General features: G+C 42.3%; 1 protein-coding gene across 3 annotated transcripts in view; it reads left to right on the top strand.

Annotated features, from left to right (window-relative positions):
- Nucleotides 1-23524, top strand: part of SCML2 (Scm polycomb group protein like 2) — a 171697-nt gene that overhangs the window by 99078 nt on the left and 49095 nt on the right. For all 3 annotated transcript variants that reach the window (XM_088449526.1, XM_088449524.1, XM_088449525.1), the window contains exons 7-8: nucleotides 12284-12534; nucleotides 20925-21048. In XM_088449526.1, coding sequence (XP_088305652.1) covers nucleotides 12284-12534; nucleotides 20925-21048 — 375 coding nt within the window. The remainder of the gene's footprint in view (nucleotides 1-12283; nucleotides 12535-20924; nucleotides 21049-23524) is intronic.

The raw sequence follows: 23524 nt of genomic DNA, 5'->3' as shown, positions 1-23524 counted from the left end.
TTGTGTGTAAGAGGAGGACTTGTCTCTGGTTTGGTCCTGGTTGCAGAGCTGACACTTAGGACGGTCCTGCTAATGTGCAGAGCTGCAAGGTAGGAACTAAAACACAGCCTTCTACTACCCCTGCTGCTGCCTTATTGTATTTGTTCTTTAAGTAGCAAAAACAAAGTTATTATGCAGCTCACACTTCTGTTCTTTAAGAGACTGCTTCATCATTTTTGATAACGTTCTGTGCTTATAAAGTGTTTGCATGGTAGAACTCATTTGCTGATGGACAATGTGCTTGTTAGGATTTATGCTGATATAAACAATAAACTCATTTCAGGTTATCACATAAATAATGAGCCATTAAATGTTTTTGTTTTTTCTAATTGAAAATGTATATTTTAGATCCTTTTAAAACAAATATCGATCAGCCTAGTTGTATGGTCCTCGTGTTTATGTACAAATAGATGACATGTGTAATTGACAATTTTTATACATAATTGTAGCACTTTTACTTCCATTCGTGTAACTGGAGCTGTTATTGTAGAATTCCACAAGGGAGGTTATATTTTGATTGACACTTTATGCCTTAAATTCATGGTTACATCTACATATATTTTGTCCAAGCATGCAGTTTTCTTGTTTTCTGTTTTTGTCTGTGGCAGACAAAATGGGTCTGTATTGCAAAGACAAAGCTGGCCTTTTATTGTTTCTCATTTGAACGCAAATACAAAAAAAAACCAATACATAAAAAAATCACATAAATTTACAGCATTTATAATGAATTTACAAGATAAGTACAAATAAGTTGTATGTGCAGTATTAAGAAATTCAAAAGTGTATGATGACCTCGACTTCACAAAATTGAAATACTCCATGAAAGAAAGCATCCAGGGCACAATCTTTGTTAAAATTGTGGTGGCTCATACACGTTGAGGTCTAATCTACTGATGGTAATTACACTGATTACATGATTTTAATATTAATTTATATTATTATTATTATTATATTAATGAAAGAACCATATTGAATTATTGTGTGTTGTAAAATTTCTAAGACAGAGGTTCCCAAAGTCCGCCATTACAGTCCAGGTTTTAAGGATATCCATGCTTCAGTCCAGATGGTTAAATCAAATTGACTGAGGTACTAATTAAATCACCTGTGCTCAACATTGGATATCCTTAAAATGTGGACTGTAATGGCGGACTTTGGGAACCTCTGTTCTAAGATGTTATGGTTTAAAATAGTTTGTTGCAAAATGGCTTACATCTTTAAAGGGATCCTGCCAGAAACATAGATCTGAGCATTGTTGATGGCTTTTTTTGAACATTAGTTAAGGTTAATTACGTGCCAACTGCCCCCAGCAAGTCCCCCTTCCTTATTTTGTCACGGTGCTGTGTGTTACTGCCTGTATTGAACACAGCTTCTATGCTGGAGCTTGGTTGGCATTTGTTGGAACTGTAGTGTGATAGCCAGTTACATGCTGCTAACATAAAGTATGTGTTTGTTATGATAAATGACATTCAATCTGTAAAGACTCTGTTGCATTGCATCCCTAACATGTACAGGCAGCTGGGAACACCAAACAGTGACAGAATGCAGTGGGATCTAAGAAAAAAAATAAGTCAAGTTTTTAGTTTTTTTTTTTTTTTCTTTCCAAGGCCACTAGCACATTAATTTAGCAGAAGTTTAAGGTTTAGGGCCGGATTCAGCAGCGGTAATTAACTGGGCTAATGCAGTGGCCAGGGCTATTCAGTTGTAACCCGCAGGCTGCACTTAACCTGAGGGATGCTCGAACAGAAATCCATGGTAAGTGCCCTCATCATGGGTGCTGAAAATGCGTTAAAACACACAACTCCAGGCACTTATCGTGGAGTTAGCCACGGATTTACCGGCGAGGAAGAGGGTTTCTAATTGAATGCTACTAGCGCTTTTCCTTGCACGGAAATGTTTGCAGCTAATTGAATCCGGCCCCTAAAAACCCTTTTAATGGAGCGTACACACGGTCAGATTTGTCAGACTTGTCAGATTTGTCAGATGAACGATTAAACGATTTGAACGATTTTACCAAAGTTTTGAACGATTGAACGATTTTTGACTGCATTAAAATGAATGGAATCGTCCAAGTCTGGCTGCAAACCCATCAGATGTCAGATATCGTTATCTGACAAACGGGAACGCGCATCGTTGATCGTCCATCGTTCAGGCATGTCAGATATGAAAGATTTTCCTTCAGATATGAACGACTGAACGATTTTTAAATCGTTATCGTTCATATCTGAAGGAAAAATCTGATCGTGTGTATGCACCATAACACCACAAAGCATCAAATAAATTGGCAGAAATGTTTTACTAGAGATCAGCAGTGCTACTGATTCCTAAGAGCTGGGAAATGTTTTTAAAAAAAAAAAAAAACTTTGATAGAGCTACTCATTGCAGTATATAGGGGCCTATTTATCTTGTTTTTTTACAAAATATTACCATTGACTGTAATTTTTCGTAGTTGCATATCTCTGTCATAGGAAATAATTTTTTTGTTCATATGTATCAAAAAACATTTGCCAGCACAGCGGCTTATAGGAGCCTCTGCTGATGAGGAGGTGGTTAGTAAAGTGATGGGTATCACTATCACGTTACTGCATCTTCCGACACTGCGCATGTGTGACAAATTACAAAACCAGCTAGAGAGGTGCGTGGAGACTGTCAGTAAGGGAATTAAAAGATCCTCCGCTCGTGATAATGCCTCCATAGTAACAAATTGGCCAATGCCATCTGATGATGGTTAATGGGGCCAAGCTTTTTGCAGCTCGGTAAATTGGGCTACACTGCTGTCCCTATTGACCGTAATGGGGATTGCGGTCTGCATCGTTAGTCTTATGCAGGATATATCTCCGATATTGCCTGGGTTAAGGTGGGTACACACTAGACGATATGTCGTCCAATCCCGCGGATCGGAGCGACATATCAGGTACATCGTTTAGAGTGTACCCACTATATGCGCGCTCCCGCAGGTCGTTAGTGATATTGCTCATCGGCTATACCGCAGTAGGGCCAATGGGGGAGTTGCTGACTATGTCATGCTGCAGAATGCAGCATGGCACATCCCCCCCCCCCCCCCCCGTCGTACCCGGCATCAGTAAATATGTAAGCACTTTCCACATGTCGAATTCCGTTGCCGGCGATATGGCGCTGGGTACACATCGGCTAATGTGTACCCAGCTTTAGACTTGTTCTGAAGGTTCTTAAATCCTTAATGATTTTGTGGGGAATTCCTGCAATTTCGACTTCATAAATACGCCACAAAATGTAATTGCTGTTAAGAATGCTGGTGCTTTTAAGAAGTCCTTGCAGTCCTGTTTTTTTTTTTTAGTTCTAGGGAATTGGATTGCCACCTAGCAACAGCTGTTGGGTAGGTGAGCAAGCTTCCTGACTGCCACTTGTGAAGGTAAAGTGAAAAAAGTTTCACTTCTCTTCTCCACAGCCGGGGTAGCGGGCTCTACTAATGAGTTTTGAATAGAACTGTTGTTTGTGTGTCCCCTGAGTATATTGTGGAAACCGACTGGGGTCTGAGTCATCCTGGAGTCTGAGATGTCTGTCGAGGAAAGTTTGGCATCTCTTGCTGCAAAAGCCAAGGCTGGAAGTAATGCCAGCTTCCTGGACAAACAGGAAATATCAGATGTAGAAGACATACAGTAGTAGCCAAAAAAAAACCAAGAAAGAGTTCAATGTCCCAGGTAGCAGAGTAGCGTGGACATAATTGCCTAGATAAGAAAATGCCTTTAAGCAAACTAAGGTACATCTTATTCTCAAAGTCTGGGAATCAGGAGTGTAAGGGCTCCTGATAAAGAGCCATACGAGCGTATGGTGGCAGAAGCCAACCCTGCTTCCTACAAATCTCTTGCCGAGCTGACAGCAGGGGATGGGCGTGAGGTAGGGTGTGTGGTTTGCCAGGAAATAAATTCCTTGATGATCTCTAGATCTCGTTCTGGCCTTAGAGAGGCATTAATAAGAGCAGTGGAAGTGGATGAAAGATTTGAGTTGGTTAACGGCTGAAGGAGGTCTTGGGTCTTCTGGAAGCAGTCTTTGGACAGTCCTAGAGGAAGTTTGGGGCCTTTGGGCTTGATTCAGGAAGGATCGCTAATGCTATCGTGGCTGCAATCGCGCACGCAGTTCTGCTGTGAAAGTATGCTAATAATTGCAAAGCACTTGCCCGGACAACATGTAGAAGCCCACTTCTCCTCTCGCACATCCGTAATACCTTGCAATCCAGCCAAAACATTGTTAGCATCGAACTACATCGGAGCCACTCACACATTTAAGGCACGTCTAATGACCCTACCACTAGATTGCTAACTTTGCTACATGCAGTGAGAGCTCAAGCTGCATAAGTCATCGCAGTGGCTAATTTATGCATGCCCCTGCAACGGCGTTCAAATGCACTGCACGCCTGCGTTTCTCCGCCCCCCCTGTCATCACCTCAAACGGTGCTTCCTGTTAATCCAACTGCGGTGGGTCTGTGTACTTACTGCGATTCTGCGATTGCAGTCCCAATCACAGTGAATCATTCCCGCACTGCATGTGCAGTACGCAACAATCGACTGTCTGCGTATGCTTTAGCAGTTGCGATCCTTGCTGAATTAGGCCCTTTGTGCAGGTAATCGACTAGGTGTACCCAAATTCTTTAGTCCCAGGCTGGGTATACCAGAATAATTCTGGGTACCCGGTTTGCTCTGATCTTGTGAAGAAGAACCCTCAACAGTAAGGCCGGGGGAAGGAAAGGCATATGAAAGGACGAGATCTGTCCATGGAAACGACATTGCATCTGTGCGGAAAGCAGTTTGGGACCAGATTTTGGAAACAAACTACACAATTTTGATAATTATTTTATTTGTACCTAGTTGCGTTCAGATCGCATGTCTAGTATACAAAGCCTCTATTTTTAACTTTATTTTTTATCAAAATGTATATTTTATTACATTTTTACTCATACTTTTCGGAGTGTGTTCCTTTGCTTAAGTTTCCTTTTTGTTTTTTTTAAGCATATATTACTCTGGGTGCACCTCTGAGCTTCACTTATTCCTAGTGGATGCTTTATGAATTATATAACTGTTTATATTGGTTATTGCATACAGCAGATTTAGTTCCTGTGCAAGAATCCCTCTCCCCCTTTTTCCCCCTTACCCTATTTATATACAGATGGGAACACATGCAAAGTATCTGTGGCAGACATAGAAACTGTCTTCCATCTTCAGCTCTGAAGTAAAATCTGCATGGGGCAGGCTTGGGCGTACAGGTAATTGTGCGCTCATGGCTGTGCACGTGACTCACGTACAGGTGTCATGCGCGATTCACACAAGCCGCGGCCACCCGCTCCCCTGGCTGTGGGGAAGGAAAGGGAAATATTTTTTTTCACTTCTACAGCGGCAGTTGGGAGGCTTCCTCACCTACCCACCAGCTGCTGCTGCCCTCTATCTACAGTACTTCACAACATAAGTATTCAGCAGTTTAGTGTTTCAGGGGTCTATGCACTGAGCCTTGGAGAGCGATAAAGTGGATGGAGATGAAGTACCAACCAATCTGCTCCTAACTGTCATTTTTCAAACAGTCTGTAAAGTTACAGGAGCTGAATGGTTGGTACTTTATCCACTTTCTCTCTCCAGGGGGTAAATTTACTAAAAAGTAAGAGTTTTTAGAAGTGGAGATGTTGCCCATAGCAATCAGATTCTAGCTAATATCTTCTAGAAGGTGCTAGTTAAATGTTAAGTAGAATCTGATCGGTTGCTATGGGCAACGTTGCTATGGGCAACTCTCACTTAAGTAAATTTACCCCCAAGGCTTAATACATAGGGGTCTTTTAGGTAGCAGTGAAAAGCCCTTTAACAGTGATAACAGGGCTTATCACTGCTTCCTCCTATTCATAGAAGGGGTTGCCGTGGAGATTTCTCCAGCGGTGCCCCTGCTAAGTGTACACATCGCTTCCCCATACAGTAGTATGGGGAGAGCAATTCATAGAAGCCCGAATAGCTCAGCTTTCCATTTCGATAGTAAAAATGTTTTCTCCATCTCTGGATGGCATAATGTGCCTCCTGAGGGGAGAAGAGCAGGGAAGAGATAGCTGTCTCCCTGCCTTCTCCCTGCTCTCCCCGCCCCCTTAACTGGCAGAAGCCAATCGGAGGAGCCCAGGGCAATATGCCTGGTCACCTCCTCTGTCCTCTTACTGCTTGTTGCCCAAGTGCCCCCCACAAAGCTCTGCTCTTATCCCCTGCCGCCGCTAAGGTGACCAAGTTCTGCTCCTATTCCCTGCCTCCGGTCTCCTGTCCTGACAGCCCCCCTTCCCTCGCACAGCACCAGACGCAGCACTGAAGTTAGAAGACCCAGCGCATATGCAGAATAGGAGAGCATTACCAAATGAAGAGGACCGCAGGGGAATACATCGCTGGATACCAGATCGCATCGCAGGATAGGTATACATGAATTGCTACAGTATTTAGACAACCTATATATCGTATCATTTAAATGCGATATATAGGTTGTCTAAGTAACAATTCAATATCGCAAATATACATGAATAGAACCCATTGACCCCTGCTTAGTCCCAACCAATCAGCTCTTACCTGTCATTTTTCAAACACAGCCTGTAACATGGCAGTTAGGAGCTGATTGGGTGGGTCTTTATCTCCATTCACTTTATCTCCATCCAAGGCTTAGTAAATTAACCATGTGTTTGAAAAAGACAGTCTGGAGCTGGTTGGTTGGTACTTTATCTCTGTTCACTTTATCTCCATCCAAGGCTTGGTAAATAGACCTCTTAGATCCTGAGAGAGCTAAGAGTAAAATCCCTTCCTGCTCACAGCAAGTTGTGATACTGCTCTCCAACACCTTCACTCCCGCTGTTGGCAGCACTGGGTTTCCCAGCTTCCCAGGTTCTCTCTCCCTTAAGGCCTCCTAGTGTTGGATCATGTGTTACATATGTCACTGATATACAGTCAGGTGCATAAATATTGGGACATTGACAGAATTTTCATATTTTGGCCTCTATTCAGCACCACAATGGCTTTGAAATGAAACAAACAAGATGTGCTTTAACTGCAGACTTTCAGATTTAATTTGAGGGTAATTACATCCAAATCAGGTGAACGGTGTAGGAATTACAATGGTTTCTATATGTGCCTCCCACTTTTTAAGGGGCCAAAAGTAATGGGACAAACTAAACAATCCTAAATCTAATTTTCACTTTTTAATACTTTGTTGCAAATCCTTTGCAGGCAATTACAGCTTGAAGTCTGGAACACATAGACAACACCAGACGCTGGGTTTCATCCCTGGTGATGCTCTGCCAGGCCTCTACTGCAAATGTCTTCAGTTCCTGCTTGTTCTTGGGGCATTTTCCCTTCAGTTTTGTCTTCATCAAGTGAAATGCATGCTCAATCGGATTCAGGTCAGGGGATTGACTTGGCCATTGCATAACATTCCACTATTTAGCCTTAAAAATCTCTTTGGTTGCTTTTGCAGTATGCTTCAGGTCATTGGTCCATCTGCACTGTGAAGCGCCGTCCAATGAGTTCTGAAGCATTTGACTGAATATGAGCATATAATATTGCCCGAAACACTTCAGAATTCATTCTGGTGCTTTTGTCAGCAGTCACATCATCAATAAATACAAGGGAACCAGTTCCATTGGCAGCTATACATGCCCATGCCATGACACTACCACCACCATGCTTCACTGATGAGGTGGTATGTTTTGGGTCATGAGCAGTTCATTTCCTTGTCCATACTCTTCTCTTCCCATCACCCTGGTACAAGTTGATCTTTGTCTCATCTGTCCATAGGATGTTGTTCCAGAACTGTACTGGCTTTTTTAGATGTTGTTTGGCAAACTCTAAACTAGTCTTCCTGTTTTTGAGGCTCACCAATGGTTTACATCTTGTGGTGAACCCTCTATATTCACTCTTGTGAAGTCTTCTCTTGATTGTTGACTTTCACACATATACACCTACCTCCTGGAGAGTGTTCTTGATTTGGCCAACTGTTGTGAAGGGGTGTTTCTTCACCAGGGAAATAATTCTTCTGTCATCCACCGTAGTTGTTTTCCGTGGTCTTCCGGGTCTTTTGGTGTTGCTGAGCTCTCCGATGCGTTCTTTCTTTTTAAGAATGTTCCAAACAGTTGATTTGGCCACACCTAATGTTTTTGCTATCTCTGATGGGTTTGTTTTGATTTTTCAGCCTAATGATGGCTTGCTTCACTAATAGTGACAGATCTTTGGATCTCATATTGACAGTCGACAGCAACTGATTCCAAATGCAAATGTCACACCTAGAATCAACTCCAGACCTTTTACCTGCTTAATTGATAATGAAATAACGAGGGAATAGCCCACACCTGTCCATGAAATAGCTTTTGAGTTGATAGTCCCATTACTTTTGGTCCCTTAAAAAGTGGGAGCCACATATAGAAACCGTTGTAATTCCTACACCCTTCACCTGATTTGGATGTAATTACCCTCAAATTAAATCTGAAAGTCTGCAGTTAAAGCACATCTTGTTTGTTTCATTTCAAAGCCATTGTGGTGGTGAATAGAGGCCAAAATATGAAAATTCTGTCAATGTCCCAATATTTATGCACCTGACTGTATAACCATGTGCTGTCACTGCTGGTTAACATGTTAAAGCAAATACAAGGTGAAGAAATGGCTATGAGGGGGGGGGGGTGCCCTGGACTCGCCACCATTTCGTCAGAGAGGAGAGACCTACTGTAGTTTGTGTACAAGCTCCGTGACTGGGCTAAGCCCACTGTGTGTATACAAGCTCAGTGACTGGGCTAAGCCCACTGTGTAAACAAACTCCGTGACTGTTTGGGCATAAGCCCGCTGTGTATACAAACTCTGTGACTATAAGCCCACTGTGTGTATATACAAGCTCCGTGACTGGGCTAAGCCCACTCTGTGTATACAAGCTCCGTGACTGGGCATAAACCCACTGAGTGTATGCAAGCTCTGTGACTGGGCCTAAGCCCACTGTGTATACAAACTCTGACAGCTTGGGCATAAGGCCACTGTGTATACAAGCTCCGTGACAGCTTGGGCATAAGGCCACTGTGTATACAAACTCCATGACTTGGCATAAGCCCACTGTGTGTACAAGCTCTGTGACTGCTTGGGCATAAGGCCACTGTGTATACAAGTACTGTGACTACTTGGGCCGTAGCCCACTGTATAGAAGTACTATGACTCCTTGGGCCGTACCCCACTGGGTGGGTGGGAGGGCCCAAGGACAATTCCTTCTTGCACTACCTTTCATTTCTGCCACTGCTGTGTGGCAATGTTTATTAGATGTGCTGTAAACTGTGGTGTCTGTGGCACTGCGCCGCTGCTCTGACACTTAGTAACCAGCCAGCTCACTGCAACCTTTGGCCAATAATGATGAAAACAATACTATAAGCTGTGAGGTGGTCTAAATTGACTGTAAATGACTGGGAATTAATGTTATTGAGGTTAATAATACTCTAGGAAGAAAATAAAAGCCCAATTTGTGATTTTTAGCTTTTTTTTTGTAAATTTTTGTAAAAAATCCAAATCCAAAGCCAGTTACCGCAGTTTGGCAAATCCAAATCCAAAGCCGGACGATGAATTAGATCCAAATCCGGCAAAAATGGTCCGGCGCACATCCCTAGTTTGAATACAGAAAGAAATGCAGTAGCTTGGGGGAAGGTGATCACTTATACCCCTTTTCCACCAAAATTCCGGGTCTGACCCGGAGTTGGAACAGAGTTCCTATCCGGATCAGACCTGGAATTTAGCCGGCGCCGACTCGGGTTATTCCCGAGTCGGCGTCGCTCACACCGGAGTCGGGTCTGCATAGACCCGGCTTTCCCGGCGTGAAAGTGGACGCTTGGAGATGACGTCATCTCCAAGCGCCACTGAAGCCGGACCAATCGGCCAGCTTGCAGCGCACTCCAGGTCATCGTGACCCAGAGTGCGCTGTTCTCACAGCAGGGTTTCACGCGCTACGCCCGTGTTAATCCCTGCTATTTACCTGAGTTGGATTGCCGGGTCACTCGACTCGGCGGTCCAACTCTCTCCCCTTTTACACCAGGGAGCTGCCCAGGTTAACACTGCAATAACCCGGGTTTTAGCTCCGGTGTAAAAGGGGTATTAGTAACATGAATTAGCAATTAGCATAGACTGGTTTTGTGAGAGAAGAAATCATGCCAAAACAATGTGTCCCACAAAATTACAGAACCAGTTTGTTCTTTGGGTTGGCAGCACTTGTGCAGTCATCTGTTTGTCAAGAACATGGTGAAGAATGATTCTGACTATGCCACCTCCACTGAAAGGTAGTTGTTTGATGATAATGTTTTTCTATTGGAGTTTCATGATCACTTCACCTTACACAACATTGCTCATGATTCATTCCAGCTAGCTTTTCTTTCAAAGGCTCATGTTGGAGTCTTGTCAGTCATAATTTATATGCAACAATTTCTGTCCATTTTATAATGGGAAATGACTATTCTGTGATGTTTAAAGAACAAAGGGAAAGAGAAAGATGGCTATTCAAGGGTGTACACACACAATAATTAAAAACTATAAACTTTATTGGATAAATAATTTGCCACTTCATATCACTTAAATTGCCTACCAATAAAAACAAATGGAATACATTTAGACTATAATTAGTCTTCGTAGAGTATTATGATTCTTATGATATTTTATACCAAAACTTATTATTTCCTATAATACTCAAATGATAAGTAGTGAATACTTCAAAATGCAAGCGAAACATAAAAAATTTAAAAGATATAAAAGAATTTTCAGACACAGGAGATACTAAGAGGGGTATTCAATATGAAACGTTAACTTCACTGTCGAAGTTAACGTTTCATATCGGAGTTTTTACCTGCGTTAAAGTATCGGGCGCGCGCCCGCTTATCCCCGTATTCAATATAAAATTAACGAAAACGGGAGCCTCCGAAGTTGGATTTGCGTAAAGTTACAAATTTTTCCTTAAAAAATTGTAAGACCCCCCTAAAGTTGTAAAAACATGGGGGTACACTATGGGTACCCCCGTTTTAGCCTGTAATTGAAAGTCAGGGATTTAAATAGCTGCAGCAGGTGTTTTTTCCCGACATTGAAGAAGTGATGCAGAAGAGCACTTAGGTTTTTTTTTTTAAGTGGTCCCATCAAATTTGGGGTACATGAAAATGGGTACTAGCATATTTTGATGTCCCTAAAGTAAGTTTTTAAAAATTCTGCATTTGTGCACCTGCCGCTATAAATCTATTCTAGAAAACACCTGCCGCATACTTGCAGAATAGCCCTGAACCTATTTCCCTATTTTTAACCAATTTTTTCCCTTTTTTTTTTTTTTTCACCCCAATTTTTAAATTAATTTTTTGGGGTGTCCCTATTTTTTTTTAAACTTTTTTTGACACAGTTCTTTTTTAAATGTCATTCCCAAGGGTGCAGGCTATTTTTTTTTAAGCCTGCACCCCTAAACCCCAATTCTGCACTTTTTTTCGACACCTATTCAATGGTGAAAAGTTATCCCCGTTTTTTAAGACTTTTCAAAACTGCGATAAGTCTTTGAAATTGAATACGGTGTAAAACTAAAACCTGCGATAATGACGTCATAAGTGCGATATTAACGCAAAAACAATGTTATCGCTCCCATATTGAATACCCCTGTAAGTGATGTTTAATGCAGGATATTTTTGTTTGTGTATACAGTATTCTGTGATGTTGTTTGGTTAATTACCGCATATTACCACATGTGTTAATTACAATATGCCTATGTGAGAGTCCTTGTTTTCAATATGCTTGGTGTCCCCACTCTTACCCATCTTTACATTTATTGTCGTATGACTAGATGTTGATTTTTTTTTCTTACATTTTATCCTGAATAAAATATAAAATGAACAGTGAATACCTGTATGTTTAATACTGGTATTTTTTTGTCATTAGGGTAAATCTGTTACATAGCTCTTTCTATTTTTGTGACGTATTCAATAAGTAAAAACACAACATGTGTAATCTGATTGGCAGACACTGTGACCCTGAATCACTTACTGTTTTGCAGTTCCAGCCACCCGCCTATAATAATTCAAAATTATCACCTTAGTGCTACCTTGAGCCATGGTCTGTTTTTGAAACAGAAATATGTTTTTGATTTTCATACTTTTCTGTTTGGTGCCCTGAGTAAATGGTTTAAAACTAAAGAAAGTAACACTTTACAAAAAAAATATGGACTTCTAAATGTCTTATTCCTGTGCTAATTGTATGTTATGTTTTTGAATCTTTTGCAGTTTCTGTTTCAAAGAACACTGGCGTCTCATCATCACCTGTGAAGAGTATCAGACGTTCCATGCAGTGTTCCCAGATGCCCGTGCTGGCACAAAGGGGCAGGAAACCCATGCGTGATAAGCCCCCTGAACAGGCTTCCACTTCCCCAAGGAAAGGCAAGCGTCCAAAAACCACCGCCTCCACACTGATAAGAAATGTGCTAAATACAGATAACCTTACAACAAGACAGAAGGGGTTAAAGCCAGGAAGAAAGGTGATTAAAGCTCTATTACATCTATATTGGTATTCACTAGAAAACAAAGTTGGTGCTGGTTTGACCCTTGTGAAAAATGTGCCTTTATTGGTTTGTGAAGGCATGTACTTCAGTGATATGCAGCTCTCCAGCTGTTACCACACTGGGATTCCCATTGTCCACTCAGTAAATTGATTTGGATATGCAGCAGATGGCAATAGATGGAAAATGTACACTCTTTAAGTACGGTACATTACGTTATATAGTTATTTAGATTGCAAGAGAGATTACTGTCTATCAAGTGTAACCCTCAGTACTCTAACACCCTTTTGTGAAACAGTGTCATACAGGTAAGGAAAAAACAAATGTGGAGGCTTCACTTAGTACTAACCTGGCAGCAATGTACTCAGACATAAAATGATGTGGAAAATAGCAAACAGTGCTGTAACAAATGTCCCTCCCTGGATGGTCTTCTTTATTCTGTTAGTTATGTTGTTGGTATTCGTCTGATATTTCCTAGGTTTATGAAATGGGGAACAAAAGAAACTAGCAATTATGTTATACCTAAAGGAATAGTGAATAACAATGTGTCAATACATTTCACACAAACATCCTTATTCTTCTTGGATAAAATTCAACCTAGGTGAATCAATATTTATTAGATACATTTAGCCCCTAAGGTAATGTGTTTACTTTAGATCAGCTTTTTATGGCTTGTCAGTAGCTTCAATGGAACCTCTGAAATCCATTCATAGGGGCCTAAAACAACGTTTTTAAGGACATTTTCCTTCATGAACATTATTTTAGTATTCATGAACACACTTAGCACAGGAGGTATCACTGATATCTCCTTGCTAAGTCCCCCTGCATTAAGTTCCACATTCCCCATACATTAGTAAGGGGATATGAACATTATGGTAGTCATCAAATTCCGAAAATTATGTATTTTTGGAATTTGATGGTGTTACGATACGCCACTGTGAGGTGGCGTATAGTAGGTAACATCTGCTTCCAGCTGGGCAGGTCCCCCTGCGTCTCCCTCCGGCGCTCTGGACTGTCCTCTGGCTTCGTCTGCTATGCTGACATTGTGTTCTCCCAGCAGTACACAATAAAGTTTAGAAAAAAAAAAAGTTTGTTTTTTTTCTAAACAGTACTGTACTGCTGGGAGAACACAATGTCAGCATAGCAGACGAAGCCGGAGGCTGCTGCGCGGGCAGGTAAGTGCTGGACGGGGGGGGCTACACAGAAAATGACCGCAGCTATAGGAAGTGCTGCGCATGCGCTAGTTTCACAGATGTAACGGCGCATGCGCAGCACTGTTTCCAGCTGCGGTAAGATAGTGTAGAGAGGGAAAAGTATCTACTTCCCGAAAAGCTGTCATCGCAAAAATGACAGCTTTTCGGAATAGATACTTATGGAGAGGAGGAATAACGAATTCCTCCGATAATTAGGTAGAACTTCATGCGAGTTCTAAACCTAATTACCTCCACAGAAAGTTTAGGTATGATAAATAGGCCCCATAGTCACATGTGCAGAACAGATTTCTTCCTGTTCCTGCTCCGGACTCCCTGCAGTGATGGATGTAGCGGTCTGTGGGGTTTATGTATCAAGCATGGAGAAGTGTTCCAGTGGAGAAGTTGCATGTCAATCGCGACTGATTATTTGAGAGAGGTAGTTCCATGGAAAAGCTGCAGCAGGGAAAAGATAATGTAGTCTATATTGAGATTTAAGGCATGTAGGATATTCTTGTTGGGAGTGCAGCTAATGTAATGAGAATAGGTATAATGGTGGGCTCTGTAAGTAAGGGATAGGTTTTACAATTTGATCGGGAAAGTTACATATTACGAAATAGGGGAGAGCATAAATGACCAGGGAAGGGGGGAATAGGGGGATATAGTTTGAGCACAGGATATAATATATTGGATATAATTAGTCAAAAGAATAATGAAAATCCACAATTATAAATATCAAACCCTAGTATAGGTGTCAAGCAAAAATATTGTAAAGTGTGGAGGTGCTCCCCATGAGAGTATAGATAAACGTAGTATGGGGGAGAAGAAGAAAACTCTCTTGTTGGGGGCACTCGAATGTAAAGGTTATAATAAGAATAATATATAAAAAATAACTTTTATTAGATATATTTTAAAATACCAAAAACAAGTCTGAGCCTGTTACTTATTGGCATTACTGTTGGAATAACAGCTATAAATTATCACAAGCAGAACACGAACATACATAGAACATAAGACAACATATAATACAATACTTATCACAATTATGTGAAACTAAGTGAAATATTACAAATAGGTCTATAATTCTCTGTCTCATACAATATTGAGACCTATATAAAACATATACTAGTTCAATGACCTCATAATGTCGTCATAGCACAATGGCTAATCAGAATTACGGCAGAAGCATACAAGGAAATCTTCTAGAAAAGAATGTGATAATAACCATACAATATTCAGTATAGGTTACGTGAGATATCACAGCACAATAACACTGAACAGTAATCAGAGAAATACAATGATAAGGGGGTCAGATGAAATAATAGCTGACCCTGCAAATATCAAAATGAATATAAGTAAATCACAGGTTGTAATGAGAGGCAGATCACACGTAGGTCGCCTGTGATGCCACCCAGGTACTTGTAGACAGTAAGGTTATAGGAAAAAGTAAAGCTACTCCTTTATGTGGAGTTTACAAAATAGCAGCTGCTGCATGCCGTTGTATAACCATTGAATGGCATGTGAGCGTACTATAAAGGTACTCCCAGGGTAGGGAATAAGTACAATGAGTATCTGCTGTTGGACTGCGTTAAAAAGAAGGTCCTGGTGTAAACATTGCAGGAACCTCTAATAGGCGCACCCCAATGAGAGTACTCATAGAGACAATAGTTATCGTAATGAAATAACACAGCATAGGTTTGCGATCTGTGCTGCTGCCAGTCATATACCAAAGGTAGTGGTGAGTGGTGGGAAACCCAGATCGCATATGCAGTGATAGGAAGAAAGAGTATGAATGTAGCTGCACTATGGCTAGTACAGGACAAGTGGAGCTCTGTTGCCCTAAAGGTATTGCAGGGTCACAAACTTGTCTCTGTTAAATGAAGCCACTCAGTGCGCTAAAGAAAGTGTAGTATGAAAAGTACCTGAGCGCTCACCTCCAGGGAGCCGGTGTGTAGTATAGAAAATCTGCCACTAGAAGAGCCTGTCAGTATGCTGCCATGACGAATCCCGCCTGTACACAGCCGGATTCGCGGGTCTGAGACGCGCGTTTCACTGTCGCTTCCTCAGTCAGATGCAGTGGAGAGAGCAGTTATGTAGCAATGGGAGGTGTGATTAAATTTGGTTGCAATATTGAGAGGAGAAAAACCTTTCAGAGGAAGGACAATTAAGAATTGGTTGTAAGAGAGGTTCTCAAACTCTGGCCCTGATTCAGAGCCGGACGCTCTGACGGAGCGCTCGCTCTGAATCAGGGCCGGCCCTCTGGTTTTTTAGAGCGGCCCCCTGGCCGATCGCATAGCTGTGGGTGACCACCCACAGCTATAGCGAGCGGCCAAGAAGATGGTCGCGATGGTCAAGACCATTGGGCTTGCGACGAGACCCTTGTGTGGGTAGGGTCTCGTTGCCGCAAACCCTGGAGTGCTTTTGGCTCTATCAGAGCCAAAAGCACTCCCACTGACATCACTTGTGATGTCAGTGGGGCCGGCCACAGACGGTAGGCGTTCCCATGGGAACGCCTACGTCTGGGCAGCAACGCCCCTGGCACGCCCACCAAAGGGGGCGTGCTGTCACTCAACATAGACAGCATGCCCCCTTTGTAGCGAGACCCATAGCGACGGCTTGCCCATTGCTATGCGGGTCTCGCGCATGCGCATGACGGAGCCGGCTCCCTTGTGCGCATGCGCACTTGGCCAACATAGACCCGCTCGCGAGCGGGTCTGAATCAGGCCCTCTGTCCTCAGGACCCCAAACAGGTCACGTTTTCCAGGTCACCCAGCAGGTGCACAGGTGTATTCATTACTCACTAACACATTTTAAAAGATCCACAGGTGGAGCTAATTATTTCACTTGCGATTCTCTGAGGAGACCTGGAAAAGATGTACTGTTTGGGGTCCTGAAGACCGAGTTTGAGAACCTGTGGGTTATAATCATTATAGAATTAATGACAATAGAAATTTGTTCATGGTTGGTGGAAGGTAAATAAGGTAAAGAAAAGTACAAACTGTCACAACTGAGGTTAGGAGTTGGTTGGCATAGGCATGAGAGGCTGAAGAGGACTAATATAAACTGTAGAGGATGATGGGCCCGAAGGTGAGGACAGTACAGTAAAATGGATATATAGGGCCTGATTCAGAGCCGTTCGCTATTTGCGGTCGTTCGTTCAAAAACAAGGGGTGGCTATTCAAATGATCCGTTCGCAAATTGCAGTCTGTTCACACCTCTAAGTCTGAACGAGCGAGCAAAACATGCGCTCGTTTATTTGATAAAAACGCCCCCTGGCCGCTCGCACCATACGTCATGTCCGCTATTTATTAGGTTAATCGAGTACACATCGTACAGCGTATGAACTGCTCGCTATTCTTGTGGTTGGTTTTTTCAACCGCTATTTTGCGAGCAGTTCTGAGTTAAAAAAAACCAAGTGACGTGGTCAATGACGCTGCTGTATTAATTATGCACTCCCTTAAAACGCCCGTTTTGACCTTTAAGCATGCCTGCGTTCGAATTCCACTCCCCCGTTTTCAAGCACCTTCCCCTGTTACCACCCACATACGCCTCATTCTGTCACTCAAAATAGCAGGCACTCGCTATATAGCGTACAAACGATTTTCGGCCGCACTGACTGGTTCGCGCATGCGTACTAAAAAGCGTACGCATGCGCAGATGTGCGGACATCGCTCAGAACGAGCGTACTGCCGCTAGCGAGCGGCGCTGAATGAGGGCCATAATACGGAAGAGATGGGCAGAAATGGACTGGGACCGATGATGCTGGTTTTAGAGATGGATTGGTTTGAGACCAATATTGATGAATTGCAGTACTGGGTTGGTTTGGAACCGATGATGGAAGTATCAGATGGGTCCGATGGTTGGAGGTATCGGCTGGAACTGGTATAGGTTAATGTTAACTAGTCTCTATGGTAAAAACAGACTGGAATGTTAGATGGAATAGGAGACTCAATAACCAAACTTGAAACTGGAAAATAACGGACTGGGACCATTCAGATACAGAGTACCTGGGAGCTCAGCATAGAGCTGTAACTTCAGCAGCATCGACGTTGTATTGGCAACAGAGGGCCTAATTCAGACCCGGGCGCAAGCGCTGAGCGCTCGCAACCGGGTCGATGGTGGCCCAGAGCGCATACGCAAGACGGAGCCGGCTCCGCCGTGCGCATGCGCAAGACCCGGATAGCGACTGGCAAGCCGTCGCTCCGGGTCTCGCACCAAAGGGGGCGTGCTGTCGATGTTGAGTGACAGCACGCCCCCTTTGGTGGGCGGGCCGGGGAGGTGGCTGCCCAGACGGAGGCATTCCCATGAGAACACCTACCGTCTGGGGACGGCCCCAGTGGGAGAGCTTTCGGCTCTGTTTGAGCCGAAAGCTCTCTGGGGCTTGCGGCAAAGAGACCCTACCACAAGGGTCTCATCGCAAGCCCGATGGTCGTGATGGTCTTGACCATCGCGACCATCTTCCTGGCCACTTGCTACAGCTGTGGGTGGTCACCCACAGCTATGCAAGCGGCCAGGAGGCTGTTCTAAAAAATAAAATAAAAAAATACTGACTCTGATTCAGAGCGAGCGCTTTGTCAGAGCGTCCGGCTCTGAATCAGGGCCAGAGGCCATTCAGAAAATGGAATCTATAGGGGAGGATTCCCAGGGATTGGATGCTGTGATCAGCTGTGCTGGGAGCAGCGCTCTGACTGGAGGAAGAGCGTCAGGTGACAGTCCAATATGACTGTGCCAATACTCTTGTTTAGGAGGGAACTCTGGCATAGTTCCTGTGTCTCATCAAACTGGGAAGACACGCTGTGAGCAAGGAGCTGCGGAGAGCCATCTCCATGCTTAGTGACAGGACACAGTGGACGGGGCAGGAGCAGCGTAGACAGACCTCAGCACCAGCCGGGAGCAATGTGCAGTGTAAGCATACCTCTGTGCTAGTCTGTACAGGCATTAGAGAAGTGAGAAAGTGTTTAAGGGCTGGAGCGTGGCACAAACTCTGGAAAAACCTGCCAAACAAAAAAGGTGGCTGGAACAGGTGAGGTGGATGGAACCACTGCCAGTTTGAGTTATCTTGCCTTCAAATCCTCATAGGAAAAAAAATCCTCTCGCTCCTCTCTCCATGCAGAATGGTTAAAATAAGTACACAGTATAGTGGCCGCGACTATTTAACTAATATATATGCTGCATTATATATCTATAATAAAAAATATGGCCCCCTAATATAAAATATGAATATTGTCTTCAGTTTTTTCAAAGTGTTTTATTGCTTAGTTTGATCCCCAAAATGTTCTGTAGCACATAATTTACCTTTCTTTTTCTTCTATCTTTATCCAGTGTTAGGTGTTTATAAAAAAAAAAACATTTTATGAATGGGTTAATGGATAAGGAGTCCACCAATGTTCTAGACGACAAGCCTATCAGGAGCTGTTTTTCATCCAGTGGTTTGGCCATTTGAAATCCATCATGCATCAGCTTACAAATCACCTTCCACACCACTGATTAGTAAATTGTCAGTTTGAAAGTCAAAACCACCAGTCATGGGCAGTGGATTCCACCGCCATCGAACTTGTTGCTTAATTTGTGGTCCTCTAGGGCTCATTCCAACATCTTTGTGCGATACGTGTGTGGTATTCTAGGAAAAAGCATATTTAAGCATTTTTACATTGTGACTTACAAGACTCCTCATTCCCTGACAGCCTTAAAGTGCTTGGATATGATGTTGTGTGTAATACTGCAAGTTCCAGCATATACCCCTGGCTACCAAAGAATGTTGGTCCTTGTAGAGTTACAAGCACCAGCATGGCCTGATGTATAAGCTGTAAAGAAAACCACAAAACAAGGTGCACTACACTTCTCGGGGAGACCTTAATGCCAAGGCATACAGCATTTCTAGTTCTACAAATTCTACAAATTCCAGCATACTCTGGCAGCCATGGTTATGCTGGGAATTGTAGTGCTACAAGCACCAGCATACCAAAATGCCATGTAAAATATGCTTAAATATACCTTTTCACTAGTTTTATTTCCACACAGGAGTGTGTAAAACTGGTATAAGCATTTTTGGGGACGGCTTGCTTTTCATCCCCCTGATTGTTGCTGCCATCAGTGGCAGTGCTGTTCGTATATTTGCTAAATAAAACAACTTTCAGACAACAGTAATAATCAACTTGATTGTGATGGTTCTGGCTGTTTACTACAGGATACACTTAATGCTTACTCTATGCTTTATAAACTACTTTCTTTTTATTTTTTTTAGATGCAGTCTATGGCCCTATTTGTTTGCATCCAACTCTACATAAGCCCATTTAATAAGCGATAGTAAATACAAGATTTCTTAATGGGTATACCTAGAACAAAAGAAAGGGAAAGATGTACTATAACAGGCATTAATCAATAAAATGAGATGTTTTATTAAATTGTGTGACCTATTCTCTGATGATGTATTTTGTTTTATTAAAATAAAATGAGAAAAAAGAGCCATAAATTGTGCTTAGTGCAGGCTATTGTTAGTGAACTGTTTATGCTATGAAATTACACATTATTTACGATAACATACCATAACATTCCCACTCCGATAGAGAACATGTCTGGAGAAATAAGGTTTCTATTCCCCTTATGGAACTAGCAACACATGGCTTGTGTGGTGTTGCCAACTACTCGTGCAAAAAAATCCAAGTATTTTTTATAAATATTCCTCTTTTAATTTTTCTTTGCCAAGGGCAGAATTAAATTCTAGCTGGCATGAAACACTTTTTTTTTTTAAACAATGTTGGTTTCATTACATATGAGCAATATTGCCTTTATCTTACTTTGTTTAATAATTTAAGCTACACTACCACCTACTCAGTTTTACTTAGCTTCTCTATACCCTAGCCAGTGCCCTGGAGGCTGCTCCTAGCAGCTGTTTTTCTGCATTCCAGAGCTGGCATATTAATTCTTTATGCCACTGTAAAGTGGGTGTGTGTAGTGATTGGAAGGAAAAACCAAAAGTCACAATCTTTCTTTACATTCTCAGTTGGGACTGGGAAATGAACCAGAGGGTCCCCAGGAATATATTGCAGCATGGAGGGCCCCGGCTAGAGTAGGGAGAAGCTTAGTGAAATCTACACAGAGAATGAAGAGGAGCTTTAAGTTACGAGGTGTAGTATTAGGTGTACTGTGAACTTTTTTTTTTTTTTTCTTTTTTTTCAGAAAGAAATCATGACATTACATTCAACTCTCCCTCCAGACATCTCTGATGGAGACCTTGGCAAATCTCAGATAATAAAAGATTGTGTTAACATCTTAAGTTCTTCAATGACTGTGATTTCTACAGGTAACAAACTGTACACAGTATATGTTTCAATGTGGGGCATACTTATGGGCAACTCTATGTCAATCCCATTATTTCTAGTAAATGTTCTTTAAATTAAATCCTAGGTCAAGATGTTCATTTATTTTCATTTCATTGCTGCCATGTCTTACAGGAGACTTGTGAAGTTATAATAACTTGTAGTAGTTAAAGACATCCCACAGTTCACTGAATTCTCTACCCCCCAATTCTTATGCTTCCACTCAACAACCATGGACTCCTCTATGCAGAGGGCTTGTAGATAACTGACTACTACAAAGCAGGAGATGACTTTAAGAAAATATGCAAATACGTCCTGCTTAAAATTTCTGCCGTTAAAATATCATATTTATGGTGACGTTCTGAAGTCAAGCCAAGATCTGGAAGACCCAGACAAATCTCTGATAGAACTGCTTGTAATTTGATTACATTTGCAAAGCAGACCCAACATAGTAATCTTATAATGCTTTATTTATAACTAGCTGGGATACCCAGCGTTGCCTGGGTTGAAGACTGGACCCTGAAATACACCTGCAGCCTTTATTTGTTTACATTGTCCTCGCCTGTTACCCCATTCCATTGATCCTGAGAAGGACCCCACTGTTTGCTAACATGCATGCAAACAGTGGTGTAACTACCGTGGGTGTAAGGGGTGCAGCTGCTATGGTGTCGGAGCTGCCTCTGTGGCCCGCCGCTCCCCCTGCACCCAGTCACTCACACAAGGTGGTGTTAGTGACAGTGTGTGACCCTGACAAAGTTCAAACCTAAAAACCTAATCCTGGTCAAAATACACCACCCTGCCAAATTTGCTGGCGCTAGGTCCAAAACTCTGGCTGTGCATAAAGGACAGACAGGCTTTCTCACTTATTATATAAATAATGCTTTTATATATTTGAATATCTGTGTTTTTGGCTAGTTCCGTTTTACACTTTTCAATGTTGCATTTCCTGATGTGGTTCTGTGTTTTTTTTTATTTTTTTATTGTACTACAGTCTATAGCTTTGTGTATATCGGGTTTCTATGGTGATGGGCACTAACGCCACATGCTGGTTGTTGGAGTGTGCGTGATGACATCATCAAGCTAGCGACGCTGACCGGGTGCTGGGTCCTGTTTCTGGCAATGCAGCTTCACATGTGGGGTGGTAGTGTTAATAAGGACAAAACACACAGACCGACACACTTTCTTGCTCTTTATATAGATGTACCAAATTATTACAGAGAACATTTAATAATTCAAATGTCATTGTTCCAGTTTAATCTATATACAACAGATACACACACAGTAAATAGGTATCTTTAGCATGAGAAGCCAATTATGTACCAATATGTTTATTGTGCATGGGAGGAAGCTCATTCAAACACAAGGAGAAAATAAAATCACCACACATATAGTATCCTGGTTTTTATTGAACCCATGGCATCAGGAATGTGAGGCACAGTGCTAACTGCTCAGTGCAAAGGATATGCACAAAGCTTTAGGTCACAGTAGGGGTTCTGTTTTGCTTGCATAAAGACTCTTGGATTGCTACATGAAAGATATTTGCGTTGATTTTGCCAAAGACGTCGCAACTGACAAAAATGTAATAGAAATTCAACGTTAAGATATGCATAATTCTAGCATGTTTAACTTTGTATTAGAAGCTTTATTAAACTATCTCTATTTAGAAATTCCCTCACTGTTTCATACAGCTGCAGGATATACAAAAAGTGAACTGAGTTCAATGTACCAAAACTTATTAATCTAATGTAACATTTACAAATGACACAATTAGACATTTTATTAATTGCTGCAATTGTAATGTTATCTATTTAATCTTTTGCTAAGCAGTAACGTTGACCACCTCCTAAAGCTGGGCATACATGCTACCATTATGAGGGCGATCCGCCCAATATCCACGGATCGCCCTGATAATTGCAGCGTGTGTGTGGGCGACCGAGGGTTAAATATCGCTCGGTCGGGCATGCCACATCGACCAGCATGCCCGTCCAATGCGATATTTGTGAGTTAAAATGCCAGCCACATCGGGCAGTGTATGCCCAGCCACGGCCGACAGACAGACATTGCCTGTGTTCCTTCCCATGGAAGGAAAAGGGAAATGTCTCCTCCCCTAGAGGCGGAGCGCAGATGTCGGGGCTAATACACTGTGAGATATCTCTCAGTGTATGCCGCGGACATCTGCGGGCTGACAGGCTGCCAGATATTATGTCTGTCGGTCTGACAGTCATTTTATCTGGCCGTGTATGCCCAGCATTACTCTGTATAAGGAAACATATGAATCTAATACCAAAAGTAATCTGTCTAGATATTTTGTAACAGGACACAATGGCAAAATAAAGGACTGTTTTTGTGGCATCAAAGGTACTAATTATGTATTTGTGATTTGTACTAATGTATCATTTACGAAAATGAAAAGCAAAGGGGCCATTATTGGACTGTTGGGGCAAATGGCTGTCCATTAAT

Source organism: Taudactylus pleione, unplaced genomic scaffold (genome assembly GCF_031769625.1).
Source record: "Taudactylus pleione unplaced genomic scaffold, aTauple2 ptg000487l, whole genome shotgun sequence".
Taxonomy (NCBI): domain Eukaryota; kingdom Metazoa; phylum Chordata; class Amphibia; order Anura; family Myobatrachidae; genus Taudactylus; species Taudactylus pleione.
This window is presented reverse-complemented; position numbering and strand designations above follow the sequence as displayed.